General features: G+C 38.9%; 1 protein-coding gene across 1 annotated transcript; it reads left to right on the top strand.

The window, feature by feature from the left end:
- The first annotated feature begins 10,312 nt into the window (after positions 1-10,312).
- On the top strand, positions 10,313-18,423 carry LOC121890394 (NXPE family member 3-like). Its single transcript, XM_042402590.1, has 7 exons — positions 10,313-10,470; positions 10,870-11,012; positions 12,534-12,965; positions 15,013-15,308; positions 16,548-16,618; positions 16,939-17,145; positions 17,239-18,423. The coding sequence occupies exons 2-7, from the start codon at positions 10,890-10,892 to the stop codon at positions 17,790-17,792; spliced, it is 1,683 nt and encodes a 560-aa protein (XP_042258524.1). The 5' UTR covers positions 10,313-10,470; positions 10,870-10,889; the 3' UTR covers positions 17,793-18,423.
- The last annotated feature ends 238 nt before the right edge of the window (positions 18,424-18,661 follow it).

Here is an 18,661-nt window from a genome sequence, read left to right as displayed (position 1 = left end):
GAGCCTGAGAAAATTTGTCAATGCTTAGTCAGTTGCAGCTGATCACAGCTGGATCAGCTGTCAGTCGGCTTTAACCGCTGTAGAAACTTCTGATGGAGTTTGTGTCTGCACACATGTGCACTGTTAATACTAATAAAGGTGCAGTTATCACTGCCAGCAGCTGTTTCCTCTCTGCAGCTGTTACCTGTTTAACACTCAAATAAATACAAACATGAATGAAAACCTGCATTCTGTATTTACGCTGCGTCCTGTGTCCTGCTCAGGGGTACAGTAATCATTTTTACTCGTAGAATACGTTTATACTACTTATTGATTATTTGCATCTGTATCTGCATCTCTTTTTTGATATTCTGATCGTGAATTTATTATTTAATAACCCAGAATATGATCAGGGTGTCTTCTGAGCACTGGAAAATATGTATGTGGCTAAATGTTTAAGGAAAATTGGAAATTATGTAACTTGCATCAAACCCGACACTCAGGAATTTTCAGCCTCACATGTGACTGAATGGAAATGACGAAATGATGTAAAATAAAAATGTATCTGGTGTGGTAGATCTCCGCCTATATATATGTATATATCAGTGGAGGCTGGTCCATAGAAGCAGAGGAGATTGATCCTCCTCTGTTTTTTGAGAGGCAAAAGGGAGATCAAAATATCAGAAAGAATATTTGGTTGAAATAAACCATTACCAAATCTCAGTATTATTTATAAAGTATTTTTTCTCTGTTCTTTGGAATAAAAATATTACTAAAATTCTGTTTAAAATGTTTCAACAGCGACACCTGCAGGGCGGGAGGAGAAAGGGCAGTGTGTGTGTGTGTGGGGGGGGCAATTGGTGGAGGTGGAGTGGGGGACAGAGGACGACGGGTGCCTGCTGTCCTCCACAGGGTGGAATCTCTTACATTGGACTTAATGTATTTCATTTTTTTTCATGCTAATCTGTGATTGGCCATGACACGTAAAATGACGCTCCAAGGGAGGCTGTCCTCCCTTACCAATCAACAACCAGAATGCAATATTGACATCAAGTTGGTCCAATGATAGTTTCCAGATTTCATCTTCAATTCTCTCCACTGTAAGGCAGAGTAGCAGCAGTAGATAGCTCTTTGCGTTAGCCAATGCAACAGTAGGCTTGTTGTAGCAGCCTGAAGGACTCATTGTACATCCATTGAAGGACTGTTAAGGACTGTTGTTAAGCTAAAGGGAGAAATTATCTGGATTGTGCAGCGCAGCAGCAGCAGGACGCTGTTGGGGAGGCTGGAGAGAGAAGCGACCGGAGAAACAACCAGGAGAGTTAGCTTGTTTGACATTGTTGCTAATGATATCAGACTGGTTAAGCAGCTGCCATAAAGTTCTGTTAACTAACAAACAAGATGACCAACAGTCACAAATGGATGTTATAACATGAATACTTCATCTCCATAATAGAAAGAAGAAGACGTGAGATAACATGAGTCAGATACAGCTTCTCTCTCTCTGTCTCTTTGGTCGCTAATTTCATCTCTGATGGTTAAATGTCTCTCTGTGTGGCTGTTGGGTGAATTTATCTCCTTAACAGGAATGCAGCAGAGATCACATAATGTGTTGTGGGTCACGTTAGTTTGCTTGTTGAAGTTACAGTGAGCTGTCTGGACTCACTCATTCATTCATTTTTAATTGAGTGGTTGTTCAGTCACCTGTTGATGTTGTATGATTAGTGTGCAGGAGGTCTGGCTGCTTGCTTCTGACAGTTTCTTTAGTTTGTTTTTAAGCTGAGCCGTATATTGAGTAATAAGCTTAAAGTAGCTAGAATAACAAGTGTTAACTAGTGGTGTAACGGATTGTAGTTGATCCGTGATCCATACGGATCGCCCCCCACGGTTAGGCAGGCATATGAACTGCGGATTAACTGCAAAATTTAATGTCTCATTTAAGACAAAGTAAACAAACTGCTGTAAGTACAAGTCATGGACAGACAGCATGTCGCTAACGTTAACAGGGATTTTGAAGAGCAACGATCAAACCAGCATCTAATGGGTCCGATAACTAAGCATTGACTATTTTATATATTTTATTTTATTTTATTTAAACATTGGACATCTTAAATGTTGTTTTCATTTAAGACCATAGGCAAAAGTTCCTTGATGTTTCTGGCTGTAAGTATGTTACAGAATAAATAGAAAACAAAGTTTTAATTGTCTCCCCCCTTTTTCCCCACTGATCCTAATAATGATCTGATCCGTGACTCAATCCGTGATACGGTCTGAACCATGAGTTTTGTGTTCATGTTAACACCCCAAGTGTTAACATGTCAGCTTTGTAGACTATATTTTGTATATCATACATATAGATAAGAGTGTGTAAGTCATGTATTTGATACATGCATTAATACTTTCTGATGTGAACCTACACTTTTAGATCTGTGAATGTTTAGTGGTCAGTCTGTCTTGTATTCAGCACTGATCTGAACCTGTTTCACATTATAAGGTTTGTGCTACTTTATATATTTCTGTATACTAAGAAAATATATAGGAAACATGTGTAAATCATGTGATATGTTGTCTGTTTTTGATGAGAACATAAATTTGTTGTCACAATAGAACAATACTATAAATTAGAATTTCACTTTGTTGGTAAAATGACACATTTGAACCACTCCATGGCTAAAATGAGCACTTCTTTGTTTAGAGACAATATGTATATGCTAAATGTCTTTAAAGAAGCAACCTTTTCACCACTCAAGCAAATTGTTTTATTTGCATATTTCCCACCCCTCCGATTTCATCAGGTGGGACAATGATATAGTTTGATGCGGTTTGTTGTAAGATTCCATGTTGGTTTTCCTCCTGTCCTCCCCAATTTTTTGAGTCACCAAGCCGCCACTGATATATATGTGTATATGTGTGTATACATACATATATATATATATATATATATATATATATACACACACTCACTGGCCACTGTATTAGGAACACCTGTGCAATCCAATACAACAGCTCTGCCATATATCCCACATTTTCAAAGCTTATGCATTTTCAGTTTTTGTTGACATTGTCAGAAAGTTGATAATTCTCCTTTATATTTATTATTGAGGTTGTAGTGGGTGGTGGTGTACTGGAGTATTATATTGAATGGTGTTCCTAATATTTTGTCCACTCCGTTAACTTACAATTTATGGCTCTAAAACTATATGTGGTATATTTACATGAACACAGTCTCACTCGTGAGTTGGCACCTGTGTCCAAAGTGCATTTAGAGGGGAAAAAAACAGCAAGATTCACAACAGTGGCATCTCCTTGAATGCAGGTGTTACAATGGGCAAGATAAGCTGCCCCATATTACATGGACCTGTAGCTTCCTTTTTTTCCTTCAATCACTTTGAAAGTAATTTTGCCTTAGACTTTCACTTCTTCCACCATCTGCTGCCAGCACAAACTCTGAAAGCTTCACATGTAGCTGTTTGTTCTGAAACAACAGTGCCCTCTTCCTGTTTTGTGGTGTAATGCAATCCAGCAGCTCAAAATCCAGTGTAGAGCTCATTTGTAATGTGTCTAAATGAATGAGGTGTTGATTTATTCATAATAAAATCCTACACATGGCAGCTTTAAACCCCAGACTTCCAAAAGGTTTCCAACTCTGTCCAAAGGTGTTACCATCTGTGGAGCCTATCAAGGTATTGACTAGAACAGCTATGGCTTCAGCACCATTGATCAGGACAATGATGGCTGCTCCCCATATATCTTTTACAACATTGCTCAAAGGGAATGTTCCTCTTCAGATGGTGGAGGTTGGTGGTACAGTCAAAGTGGTTCTGCCAGTCTGAATGCCAACTGGCATCCTGCTGGTGACTTAATCGTTTGGGCATCAGGCCTCCACTGGCAAACCTGTCCTCTGCATAGAGAATACTCTATACAAATAGTGTGACATGTTTGCATTTCAGTAATGTCTACTAAACTTGATCCACTCACACAATAAATTTCACAAATTGATCAACCATTGATCAAGGCCATAACCAAAGACAGCAGGGTCATTCCCCTTGCAGTTTGAGATGAAAATGTCTCCCCAGGTGGCCCAGACTGAATTGGGTAAAGACCTTCAACTCTATCTGTGTGAGTCCACCAAGCAAGAACATAGACTGGTTATTCCTTTTCTGTTTACTCTCATAGCCTGCCTCACTCACACTGTGCTACTAGGGCATTCCTGTTATCCAAGGTTATCGAAAAAACCTCTATTCACTCAGAAATGCCTCTTTTACTCACTCCTCCTTACTTTTGGCTTATGGAATTGCCAATTGGCTATAAATAAAACAGAATATATCCAAGCACTCGCTAATCCAAGTGCTAGCCCTGACCGAAACCTGGATCTGTCCAGAAAACACTTCCACACAGGCCACACTCTCTGTTGACTCCACATTCTAACACACACCCTGTTCCATTGGGTTCTTATTTCCAAGATATCCATAATTCAATTCTTCCTAGTTAAAATGAACATTTCAGATATCCACAATGAAATTCCTCCAATCCACTATCGTAATTTCAGATATCTATGGCCCTATTTATACCTGGCATTGACATCATAACATCACAACACATTATTATTTATTTTATCTGATTTTAAACCTTCACAGATAGGAAAATCAAACATCACTAGGGCACAAAAACAAGCTTTATAACTCTGAGTAAAGGGAAGAATATAATAATCAAACCAGCAGATAAGGAAGGTCAAATAGTACTCCAGGATAGATTTAATTTCTTGTGTGAGGCTGAGAGGCAACCTTCCCTTAAGCTTAACCTTCCCCTCTCTCATCTCTCTCCCTAACCTTTTACCTTTTCTAGTCCTCATCCTAGCCTTCTCTCTCCCTCTCCTACATACTTACCTGGATCCTCTTTTTCTTTCCCTTTCCCCATCTTCCCCCTGGATATTGACTTTAACCTTTCCCCCTCCCCCCTTTTCCAACCTTTACATTCCTCTCTCCTATCCTTCAACCTAACCCTCTATCTCTCCTGCCCCATCCTGATTTAATATTGATAGATTTGCTGTGTATTTCTTCATATCTATTCATATGAATAAATGAGTGCATGTTAATTTATGTCTTGAAGCACTTCTGCTTATTTATTCCTAATTTAATAGAATACCACTTTCTTGTAAATAATATGTTGATTGCCAATTTGAGCACTTAATGACTTAACTGCAGCTCTGAACACTGTTTCCCACTTACTCCTCAAACTCCTTATATTCTTTGAACATATCACAGGGGAGAGAGGTATTAAGTAGATGATCCTAGCTGTCCGTCCCACCTAAACCATACCTAAAATTTATATCAATATTGGGTTTATACATAATCCCTTTCCATTGGTGGTAGTGCCTCAGATCTTTCAAATACAGGGAAATAAAAAGACAGCCCCGAGGCCTCTAAAACTATACCACTTTGAAGTAATCTTCTTCCTTCTCAATTTGTTATACATTTTTTATTCCCCTAATCTTTTCCATTCTCTTAGTTTTAGATCTTTTACTGGGAACCAGAAAGTATAATTTGTTGATATTATGAACATAAACCTATAAAGAAGAACTACTGCCAGCACATAATTCCCTAGGGAGTTATTTCTTTCCCTCACCTAACCCTAACCCAAGCACTTCAGGCCTTCCTCCAAGTCTGTAGCAAAATCCTAGATTGTCAACAGTATTGTAATCTCTGACGGTGACTGATTTTGGTCACTATTTCCACTAAAAAAGAAAAAACAAACAAACAAACAAAAAGCTTGATTTTATATATTGGACCTTCAAAGTGAAGATTCTACATGTCTCCTGCTTTGAAATACTGACCTTTGAACCTTGACCTTGATGCATGAAGGCTTATAATTCAGCAACAAAAGGGGCTAAAAACATGGGACCAACTACTATAGTGAGCTCTTGACCTCAGCTATCATGTAAGTATAATCAACAACTGGCGGCGCTGTCAAATATAGGTAAAATATGGTTAAAATAAATTTTCACCCATTTAACATTTAGACATTTAAAATCTGATTACACAAATGTGTTTACCATCCCCTTAAACTCCTCAGTGCACTGTCAATTCAGTATGTACAACTTCAAATTCTAGGAAAAACACTAATATTTTAAAAAAATTACAATTCCCTAGAGCCTCACCATGCAGCTTGATACAAATCATACCACAGTTGAAGTTTTTCCAGTTTGCTAAATAGGGTTGTAAATATAGGGTTGTGATCTACTGCATATATCAAATATCTAGTACAGTTGAACTAGTAATTACACTGCATCTAGATGATCTATGTTAAGAAGAAGTAAAGATGTTGGTTTGTTTCAGATATTTTAGCTAGTAGGGGAGAGCGGGGTGATTTGAGCCTGTGGGGAAGTTAAGCCACCCCTAGTTTCTAGCAACCATAGACAAAATTGGTCACCACACGTTTTTGAAGAGTCATCCATTTTACTCACCCTGTGGTGGAGAGAGGCCCATGGAATAAGTGGTAAGCACATTTAAGTTAAAAAAAACATTTTTTTGCCGTTCAAAGTGATTTTTTTATGTTCAAGGATTCATGATTCTTGTGTCTGAACAATTAGACAAGTCTAAAAAAATCTCACACATGTGTTAGTGCTTTAGGAAGTTATAGTATGATACTATACTGTTAGCATGACATTATCTCTCAACTGCTGGATGATACAAGTTTGTTAAAATTGCAAGGGTGGTGTAATTTGAGCCAAAAGACTTGGGGGAAGTTGAGCCAGTGGCTCAACTCGCCCCCACTTATGATAATTTTAAAAGTATTATTTTACTGTAATTTTACATTGCATTCTTACATTTTATTACTGAAATGATGTGACATTTTGAATTTTAGACCAAAAACCATCATGCCACACTTCTGTAAACGGAAGACAGATAGGGCTTCAACTCCTCTTGTGGATTTGGACAGAGCAGTGGGAGAGTACAGAAAGGGAAGTCCATATGTCAGGTGGCAAGGGACATGAAGATCGACAGGATGACTTTAAAGCGATACATGGATATGAAACGACTAGGAGAAGTAAAAAGAACAGGGTATAGGAGAACAGGACATGCCAATCAAGTCTTCGATGAAGAAATTGACACAGAGCTTGCAGAACATATAAAAAATCTAGCTGCAATGTTTCACAGTCTAAGTGCCATGAAATGTCGTAAACTGGCATTTGAGTTGACACGACAAAATGACATTGATGTCCCTGCAAGCTGGATCAGAGAGGAATAAGCAGGTGAGACAGGTGAGACTATAGCTTGAATTTGTTATGTAAATCTCAATGTAAACTGCAATGGTTCAATAAAGGATAAATTAAAAAATGACCATAAACCATAACTTTTAGCCTTTGCTAAGACGTGATTGGTTCATGAGTTTTAGGGTGCGCCACCATCTGTCATACCGCACTCCTGAAGCAGCTTTCCTCAGAAGAGCCACTGCCTTTAATAGGCATAATGTGGGGGAGTTCTTTGATAACCTCACTTCAGTAATGGACAGGTAACATTATGATTTATAGACTAGGCCTCCCACATTAACTGACTAAATCTGTAACTTCAAACTGCTTTAAGCTTCTCTGATTAACTCATTTCATTTTGAATCTCCATTCAGGTATAGCTTCCCTCCACACATGATCTACAACATGGATAAAAACTGGTGTTACAACAGTGCAGACACCCAAGCAGATTGTAAGAGAGATGAGAAGAAAAAAGATGATGAGAAGAGAAAATGGTGTTGTTATGCTCACTCTGCCACCTCACACCTCCCATTGCTTACAACCCTTAGACAAAACAGTCTATGGACCACTGAGGACCTACTACAATAGAGCCATGGATGGTTGGATGCGTACAAACCCTGGTAAAATCGTAACAATTTATGACATTCCAGGACTTGTGAAGGAAGCATTCATGTCTGCAATGACACCAAGGAACATCATCTCAGGATTCAAAATTACAGGCATATTCCCGTTCAACAGGGATATTTTTCCAGATGAAGATTATGTCCCATCCATGGTCACAGACAGATCAAACCCAGAGGAGCCATCAAACTGTGCTGACCTGTCTGTACCATCAACCCATGCCATGAGTTCTGATTGCTCATCAGCAGTTCCAGACCCAGACGAGCCACTTGCTACTCTGCCTGAACCATTAAACAGAATCATGAATCCTGAACACTCATCTGTCAGTGATGCTACTGGTTCTCCTGCCCATTTGGGGTATGTGTCTCCAGGAGACATACTTCCCCTCCCTAAAGCCACAGCAACCAAACCTAGAATGAAAAGGAAGATAGTAAAAACAAAAATCTTGACCAACACACCAGAAAAGCTGGAGGCAACCAATGACAGAGAAAATAAAAAGACCAAAAAAGAGGAGAAAAAGGCTCTGAAAGGGTCAAAACAAATCAAATCCAAGAAGAAAACTGTTGACTACAGTAGCTCAGAGGAAAGTGACATAAACATTTCACTTAATGACACCAATGACTATGATAGTTCAGAAGATGTCCTGAGTGATGATGATAGTGATAAGAATCTGTCTGCTGGTGACTTTGTCATTGTGAACTTTGAGACAAAGTCGTGGGAGTTCTGTGGATGGAAAGCCATCCACATCACACATCATTCAAAGAGAATGATGAAGGACTCACCCCTAGAAGTGATGTCCTCAAGAAACCGGCTAGACTGCAAAAACTTGGTGGAACAGCTAGAAGAGAGCAGAAGTTCATATTCCCCTGCAGCATTGACAAGTGGGATGTTGAGTAGTAGCCTGGTCCTGTGAGGAGAATTGATGTCGATTTTGTTCTTCATTTTGAACTTGATTTTGTTCTAAAAATTTTAAATAGGCCTTGTTTTAAGAAAATTGGCCTTTGAAGCTGTAAACTTCACCTTTAAATAAAACCTTAAAGAAGTATAATTTGGTATTGAATTTGTCTTGCTTTGATATAGGATTATATGAGGTGAAAATGTTCAGTTTTACTTCAACATAATCAATGGCACAATTTACCCCCATGTGGCTCAACTTATCCTTTCCCTCGGCTCAACTTGCCCCTGATGAGGGGTAAGTTGAGCCAAGAGACCACTTTTTTTTGGAAAGTCATATTTTGAAAACTGTTTATTTTATGTATAAAGTGATTATTCCCAGGGATGCACCACATCCTGAAATATATGTACATATTTTAGTTGGAGACATTACTGTCATGCTCTCACTTTAAAGACGCCTCAAGTAAAAACTGGATCAACTCACCCTGCTCTCCCCTATGGTCTAACTGCCCGAGTGCACTCTTCTAGACTGATAAAACAGGTGAAACCAGATTGAGTGACAGGTGATGGGCCATGAATGGGCCAGGAGGCAACTAAGGCAACTGTTGAGACAAAAAAAAGAATCATTACCCGATGTCAAGAGAAGAAAACAGGTTTCTTGCAAACCAGCAAGATACACTCCAGGATCAGTCTGAGTTTATTGTGTTTCCTCGAACTGAATCTCCGCTGAGGTAAGATACATGATTTGCTTAAATGTGTTTAAGTTTACATGTATTTGATGACATTTGAAGTTTCAATTCATACACATCATGAAAACTAAATGTGGCTGCTAACCATTTTCATAGTTTTAACAAGTTTAATTGCTTTAACTTGCAGCAGAAACCCTGCCTCCTTACGTTATAAGTGATTACATTTCCCACAAATTGTTTTTGGCAAACTATTGTGTATATATATAAACACAATGTCTAGGTTTGCCAATATAACACATAAGCTCACATTTTCTCCTGTCTGTGAACCAGATGGTATTTGAATATTTATATACTGTATGTTTCCTTAATTTTACAAAGCCTTCCCTCAATGGGAGACAACAGTATCTCATAACTTTTATATGTGTCCTGGTTTAACTAAAATGCAAACTAAAGCTGAAATAAACGGAACTCTCACTTCTTTGTGTTTGTTCCTGGCACATTTCTGTACTTACACTTTATTTGGATTTTTCAATGTCAACCCTGAAATGTGTGTCAAATATTTGCATGTGAAAGAAATGATATCATCTCTTTGCTGTATGTCTGCAGAACACTTCCTTAAATTAACTCTATCCTAAATGATACATTCAAGCATACAGTACATTAGATCAAATATGTTATCAGGTCTCTCTGTCTCATCATAGCTGTACTCCTGGTAAAAGGTATGTAATGTATTCATCTAAAATATTGCAAATTCATCTTTACATTGCACCTAATTTGTAACAGTGCTCCTGTGGTTATTTTAGTATTGTTTTGCTATGATTCATAGCAGTTATTCACAGGTGTGGTCTGTGTACTGGGAGTCCTGTCACTGTTGATAGTGGTATGGTTTGTTGGCTTTGTGTTTTTATTTGAATTCTTGGTTTTGGTTTGGTTTTTTTATTCCTTTTCACAGGTAGGATACTCCCAGCACTCTACCAGTGGGTGGTTGGTTCCCGGCCGTGGTACACCTGTCTGTCCTCTCCTCTTCCTCCCTTTTTAGAGGTATTAATTCCTGTTTTTAATAAGTAGCCCTTTATGGCAACTAACCCACAGAAACGGTGTCAGATTGCAAAAGACTGCAGCAGTATTTACCTTATAAGTGTTTACATTATAGTGCAACGGGTAAATGACTTGGCCACTTGGGGATGAATCCTAATGTTAAACCGCAAAGGGAGTAACGCTGCTGACTTTGGTTGTGGCCTTGGTTGATGGCCGATCAATCAGAGGAATGTCCTGGGTGACAGGATCAAGTTAGTAGAAATGATTGAAAGGCAAACATACCACACACTATTTGCATAGAGATCATTTCATTGCGCAGGTCAAGTTTTTGCAAGTTATCACTAACAAAAATACAACTAAACAAAGTGTCACTTAACACTGTTTGTCATACTGTGGTCACAGATCAGGACTGATCACCAATCATGAAGATCAGAGGTCATAGAGAAACAGTGGTCAGCTTTTGCTGTCCGAAGTTTGCTGCCATCTTCCTTTTCCTGGCTGTGTTTGTCCTCATCTTTTTGCTTTTTAACATGGATGCCCTGAAGGTGAGAATTTGGTCATGAGTGGGACTGCTTGAAGGGTGGACCCTGTTTGAAATAGTCTCATTTCAGGATATTGTTTTCATATGCAGTGTGGCTTTAGATGACAGTAATGTTCTTCATCAGTATTCGTAAACAATGCCCATGTTAATGGTAATAAAAAAAACATGTCACTCAGTGCAACAGTTTGGCTCACTGATTAGTTTTTAATTGTTTTCGGGCCACAGTTGAGCTCTATGGCACAGAGGAATGATCCACATATAACAGACCTTTGCTACACAGATAATACTTGTTAGTAGGATCAATTGATTGTTGGTTTTGGTCTTTTCATGGGTTCAGTGCAGAAATGTTTGTTTTGCACCATTCTGGAGTGGAAACAAATAATTCCACAATGAAAACCCAATGCATACCTAACTAGGGCCCGTAGGAAGGCACCCCAACATACAGGGACCCGACAACGCCACTCTGGGAATTTTACCCAGACAAGCCAACACCATGTTCCTCCTTCCTATCATGAGAGGTGTACATTATTACCCACATATGAGAACAACTATGACTAGGAACATCAGAGGAAGGCATACCTTAGAGCTGCGAGTTACAGCGATCACCAGCCAGCCCTGGTGTGGTAATGTGGCACACACACACACAGCCACACAGGTATTCTGGTCTTGTCATATAACACTATACTACCTCCAGCTAGCTCCAGTCTGACTGCAAACAGTGCCTGCAAAAATGCCAGTGAAATACTTAAAACATGCACAGATAACATGCACAAGGAAAACTGGTTAGGCAGATACCTTAATGTGATTTTCATCACCCTCAACAGAAAAATGTGAGGCAAAACCTCCCTCCTAACTGCACATGGCTCCTTTTTGAAAGGACTGTTAAACCAGGATGTGGACAAGTGTTACCTGTTCTCAATCATTGATTATCAGATGGGGCAACACCCACAAGAGCTCACTCATTACACATAGAAAGAGTATTGTTACAAACAGACATTTTAGACCAATTTAGCATTATATTTGTACCCTCACTTTTGAGATTTATATGAAGAGGAAAATTAACTACATTAGTTTTTCACCAGAATAACTAGTATGAACACTTCAGTTGTGTTAAATATAAACATCATAATTGAACTGTAACATTGTCCGCATCTAAAAATTCATTAAGAATTATTATTATTTTTTTTTTTTTTAAAAGGAGAAAAAATGATCTCCTAATAGCGCACCTTAAATTCATCAACCTGTGTAACTGTCGACAGCAATATGAAAAGTAACATTTAAATTATTGCTACATTTTTTACTGAAATGGAATGTAAGGATATTCTGACTGCAGTTTCCTCCCTTTAGCTTGTACATATTTTTTCAGTCTTTGATCAGCTTCTTTCATCAACCCCTTCAACTATTCAGTTATTTTCTGGTGTGGGGCAGGAAAAAAAATCCTTTTGTTTCATTTAGTTCATTTGTCTTACATTATAAAGTTTTTTTATATGTCTTTGTCACATCACTCTCTTGGCCTCCCTGCCAGTTTCAGCATAAGGTGATCACCACTTTCCCTGCTCCAAGACCTCACCTGCAACACCGCTTCTGCAGCTTCCAGCCGCGGTCCCCTGAAGATGCTCTGGAGGAACGCCTCCTATTAGACTCCATTGCTTGGCCTGAAACTCCATCCTTGCCAGTTCCTCTTTCCCTGGAGCAGACCACTGATCCTGCCCACAGCACCTTCACTATTCTCCCTGAGAAGGGTGGACGACAGTGGCATGTAGGGGATCAGCTGGAAGTTCTGATCAAAACGTATGACTTCAAGGGCCGTCCGAAGAAGTCTGGGGGAGATGTCTTACTTGCCCGTCTGCACAACCGAGCACTTGGTGCAGGTGTGGCTGGACAAGTGTTGGATCATCTCAATGGCTCCTACTCTGCTGTATTTTCCTTACCCTGGGAGGGAAGCGCACAGGTTGAGGTGATGCTAAAACTATTGTATTAAATGTGATTGTGACATTAGTCTATCTTCTAATTGATCGTTAGCTAAGCCCCACCCCCCTCAGTTACTGTTGCTAAGCCTGTCAACTTTTGGTTCTTGCATGACACATATGCAGTAATTTTCAAAACAGTGGGTCCTTTATTTTCATACAGTGGTTGGATTATTCTATATGCTGTCAATAATTCTTATCAAAATCAAGATAACTACTCTACCATGGTTCAGATTCGATTGCTAGCACAGGATTGAGAAGTGCTAAACCAATTCAACAATCAAAGATTTGATCTGGTCTCTAGCACTATCTAGAAAAGAAATATTATCTTGTTTAACATCATTTAATATGGCAGTGGAACTTTTGAAATTCAGTATATCCAAGAGTGTTAAGTTCCACTGACATATTGAGACATCCGTTTCTTCCATCGAGTGTCAACCAATTTATTGACAGCATATAAACTAACTAACATAATACAGCAAAGAGAAACAGATGCATCTAAACCTGTACCATCATTTAAAAACAGCAGAGCAGGAGAAAAGGACATTTTTATTGACAAGGATTGTTAGGGCAGATGCCATTGAGTACTAAAAGGTGTAGACTTCTTAGTACTCCTTGCACTGCCACATCATATCTGTGTTCCTGGAGTTCCCTCAGGGCAATTTGAGCAATTTGGGCAAAAGTATGCCAGCCTTTGTGCCATACTCTGGATCAACTGATATGAAATAGATTCTAGTCTTTGATAAATATTACGCACAGTAAAATTTGGAAACAAGTAGTTTGTCATTCATTTTAGAGCCCTGGGTACTCCATAAGCGTTGCATGAGGATCTCAGTTGAAGGTAAAAGAGAAAGGCAGAACCGAGCAGACCATAAGCATCTTTTATGTCCTGGTATGCTTGGAGTCTGTTGTCATGTATAATGTTGTTGAGAACATGAGTACCTCTCTCTGACCAGTGGGGAAAGGTTAAAGTCTTACCACCCCACAGTGATGGCATAACTGTTAAAAAGAGGAATACTTAGGTGACATTAACAAGGATATTCCAATTTTCTGCCAACATCACAAGGAACAATCAGGATTTCTCAGGATTAAGCCATGAGTTCAAAGCTCTTGTGAAAGCCCAGAAATTAAATTTGAGATTAGTTCAGTTCTGACCACCTGCATTCCTTGTAGTATTTGATTCTGGAGAATTTCTTTTCCAAACAAGGTTATTGATAGTGTTGTGTAATCTATTCCAATACCCAGCTGGTGGTGAGAGGTATAGAGCAGCATTATGTGTCTAGATTTTGAGATACTCTCTCTGAGATTTCTGCAAATTTGATCCTAGTCAAGATTTTCTTTTTAAGAATCAATTCCCACCTAGTTATATCTGCTAGTATGTTATTAAGTCTAGTGCCATAATTGTCTGTGGTGATTATGGTATTTGCGGGCAAAATATTCAAACCAAGATAATGAAATTACTAAATATCAGTGGGAGGCTTTGCTACAGCCAGCATCTCATTCAGTGGACTTTTTTAATGTAACCTGTAATCCCCAAAAATAATGTAGTATGAAATGCTCCTTGTCCTTGGAGGTAACATTGGATTACTACTGTAGGTAGTAAACTCATTAGCCAGTCATGCTAACATTTGCAGATTACGTTAGAGCAGACAAACACACTAAAACTTACACTTTTGCTCTTCATATTTTTGTGTTTGGAGAGGCTAAAAAAGAGAACACCCTGCAAACTCTTTAGATGTCAAGTATTGATCTTACTTCAACCCTATGCACACCACTTCACGATGTGGAGAAATCCAAAGATTGACAGACCTACTGTGCCTAGTTATGATTGCTAAACTATAATTGGACAATCGCTGCTCGGGGAGGGGTTTAGTTAATGATCAGTTCTCTAGACATGAGTATCTGGAGATCAATCTGGTTTACACCTGAAACAAAGTGTGCAAATTTTAGTAGTGTTCACTCTTTTTGTTTTTATTGCTTTGACATAGGCCAAGTAATGGGGGTTGAACTTTGAACTCTGGTTTTCTGTCCTATCAGGTGACGCTGGTTCACCCCAGTGAGGCTGTCACAGTGTTGCACAGGCTGACCAGAGAACAGCCAGATAGGATTTCTTTCCGGAGTGTCTTCCGCTCAGGCTCAGTCTCTGAAACCACCACCTGCAATGTCTGCCTGCGTCCGACCCAGCAGCCACTGTGCAACTACACTGACCTCATTACAGGTGAGCCGTGGTTCTGCTACAAGCCAAAGAAGCTGAGCTGTGACGCCAGGATCACCAACTACAATGGCGGGTTTCATAAACAGCTCAAGGCTCAGGAGGAGAAGCTCTTTCGAAGGTGAGTGGGCAGAAAGACAAGACTGGCTTCTTTTTTTTTTCAAAGTGTTACTTATGTATCTCCTTGGTGGAAAATTGTGTAACTAGAAGCTGTAAAGATTGAATCTAGAGATGTTTAGTCTAAGATAACACAAAGTGAAATAGATTTGCCAAGGGAGAGTAACTGCTGATTCTGGACGTGTTTTTCCCCAATCTGTATTCCCGTTTCAAAGATGTTTTTAGTGATATGCTCAAGATTACTTAACATATAGGCATTGGTCACTGCCAGATAAATGAAGGATCCTATAGGTTTAAGTTATGGCCACCAATTTTAGTTTCTGAGAAATAATGTTTTGTCCATCATTTCTGCGTAGTAGACAACTCAAAATAGTACAATTCCCATGACACACTAATGCAGCTTCTATGGAGACGGAGCCAGTCAGAGGTGTAAATCAGAGTGATAGCCAATTTGAAACACTTTGTCATTGCACTTGAAATAACATAGTGGCACAGGTCCTGAATTTATCAACAGTTGACCCAAAATTTAAAGCTGAACTGATTTAAGCTGCAGATTGTCTTTTCAGGTTTCTGAACCTTGCAATCGTTTGATTCCACCCACTTTTAGCCCCGTACATAATAGAATCGGTGACTGGATGTTTCTTGCTGAAATGCACCTTAGAAGTTGTAGTTAGGGCTTGTGCCTTTGACTTTTTATCAAAGGACCAGATATTTTCTAACACAGTTTTTTACTGATGATTTAACCAGGAGAGTTTCATGCCAATCCAAGCTGTAGAAGTGCTCCAACTGTGAATCACATAATGTTGTCTTTGGGAAAAATTAATGGGACTTCTACTTCCAAACCAGTTCAGACTGGATCACATTAGTTGACTTTCGTTTTTTTAATGGATAGCATTTGCAATGATTCATTTGTTTTTTGTAAATGTATACATTTTATTTTGGGTGTGGTCTTTTCAGAAAAAAGTGCAAAGTGAAATAAATTTTCACTTTGGACCCATTGTTCGTATGATGACATGAATTACAACAGCTTTAACTCACTTCTAAAAAAATGGATTTTTATGGGCTAGGTTTTATGTAATGTTGAATATTTACTTCCAAGTAGTTTTTTCCCATATTAGTGCTTGATTGTTCTAGTTGTAACTTCATGAAATGATTTTAAAATGTTGTCTTCCTTTCTTGTGTTTTATGTTGTTAGTGTTATAATGTGTGCAAGAGATATTTTATTCTGCATGCTTTTCTTCAGTGGTGTCAACATGAAAGTCTACATTCGAGCTTCAGGATCTGCTAGTGTCACCGTGTTGCCAAAAAATAAAGGTAATGCACAATTCTTACTTTTACCACCACCACAGCCTATATTATTAGTAATAATAATTCAAAATTGAATGTTGTACAGATTATTAGAAGTAAACCAGTCAGAGAAATGAACATTTGTATAAAATTTACCACTATGTTCTAGACAGCATTCTCCTGTAGAGATGTATTCAGACCAGTTTTTGAAGAGCAATGAGAGCACAAAGTACTAGGCCAAAAGTGTTAGCTGATAGCAGTACATCTAGTCATTATGGAATGAAGATAAGCCATAAGTGTTTTCTTATATCACATATTTCCCCCCTTATCCTCTAACTTCTTCTCAGATCAACCAGAGGTGAAGAGCAGCATTGTACATTCTGGTCCTGTTGGCTATTACTACCAGGGTGCATGGCAAGCATTAAGTGGCACCAAAGTCCGCCATTTCAACACATCGTCTGTCATCAGTCAGTGTCTGAAAGGCAAGGTCGTCCACCTGTATGGAGACTCTACCATCAGGCAGTGGTTTGAACACCTCAACGCAGTACTGCCAGGTAGTTCATCAACAGAAATCTCTGGCAAAGGTTTGATTTTGTTCATACTGCAGCTTAATGTGTCCTAATTCTTTCCTTTTGTAATACTTTTAGATCTCAAGCAGTTTAATCTGCACAGTACAGTTCAAGTTGGACCTTTCATGGCTTTAGACTACGCAAACAACATTTTGGTGAATTTCCGATTCCACGGTCCCCCTGTCCGTTCTAGAAATGTCCCAGCCATCGAGCTGCACTACATTGCCAATGAACTAGACCATGTAGTTGGAGGCACCAACACCGTTGTAGTTTTTGGCATCTGGGCACACTTCAGCACTTTCCCCATCGAGCTCTACATCCAGCGGCTGCAGAGCATCCGCAGGGCGGTAGTGCGGCTGCTGGACAGGGCTCCAGGCACATTGGTTTTAATCCGGACTGCAAACCCCAAAACTATGACGCTTGATGCAGCACTGACCAATAGCGACTGGTACTCGCTGCAGCGTGACAAGGTACTCAGAGCCATGTTCAAAGGACTGAATGTTCATCTGCTGGACGTCTGGGAGATGGTCTTGGCCCACCACCTGCCACACAACCTCCATCCACAACCTCCCATTATTAAGAATATCATTGATGTTGTTTTGTCCTACATCTGCCCTCAAAAGGGCAGCTAGATGAGTATTTGTTGGGGGAAAGGAGTGTGAACTCACATACATGTGCTGAGTCTACATGTTTCTGTGTTTCTGCCAGGTGCTGAAATTCACCTACTATTTTCTATCATTTTTCTATTTTTCACCAATATTGATACAGAGGCCTGGTTCTAAATTAGCTTGTCTATGATAAATGGTATAGTTTAGTTGTAATAGTTTAATAGTAAAAGTTTAGCTTAGCAGAAATAATGGAAACACTTGGAAACACAGCTAGCTTGGCTCTGTCCAAAGGTAACTAAATCCACCTATAAGCACCTCTAAAGCTTACTAACACACATTGTATATTGTTTGTTTCCGTGCAAAAACAAAAGTATAAATATGACAGTTTGTGTTAGTGTATTTCTTTGCCCATCACAGAGACTTTCTGGAGTCCCTGCTGGTTGCCTGGCAACCCCAAATTGTCATTAAGTGTACCTTGATTTCCGTACAGATGAGATATAACATGTTAATAAATTAACTTTAGAGGTTCTGATTGGCCAATTTTGTTACCTTTTGTAGGAGCCAAGCTAGCTGTTTCAAGTCTTAATGCTGAGGAAAGCTAATTGGCTGCTGGCTCCCATAATGTATATATACAAATATAATGTATATATACAATACATTTTCATTAAAAAATAATAGTACTGCAAAAAGCAGTAAAAAATTAGTAATTGAAAAATGCAGATCAAAACTTGTTAAGACAGGAGAATAAATTAAAGTAAGTTAAAATAAAATGCATAAATAAAATGCAATAATCATTCATTAAATGGCAGTTCAATTTTTAAAACTCAAATATGTTCATGGTATGATGAGCAAAAAATTAATAGACATGAATATTCAAGAATCATCCTATGTTT

Source organism: Thunnus maccoyii, chromosome 23 (assembly GCF_910596095.1).
Source record: "Thunnus maccoyii chromosome 23, fThuMac1.1, whole genome shotgun sequence".
In the NCBI taxonomy this organism is placed as follows: domain Eukaryota; kingdom Metazoa; phylum Chordata; class Actinopteri; order Scombriformes; family Scombridae; genus Thunnus; species Thunnus maccoyii.
Note: the sequence above shows the minus strand (reverse complement) of the source record. Positions and strands in the feature narration are given on the sequence as shown.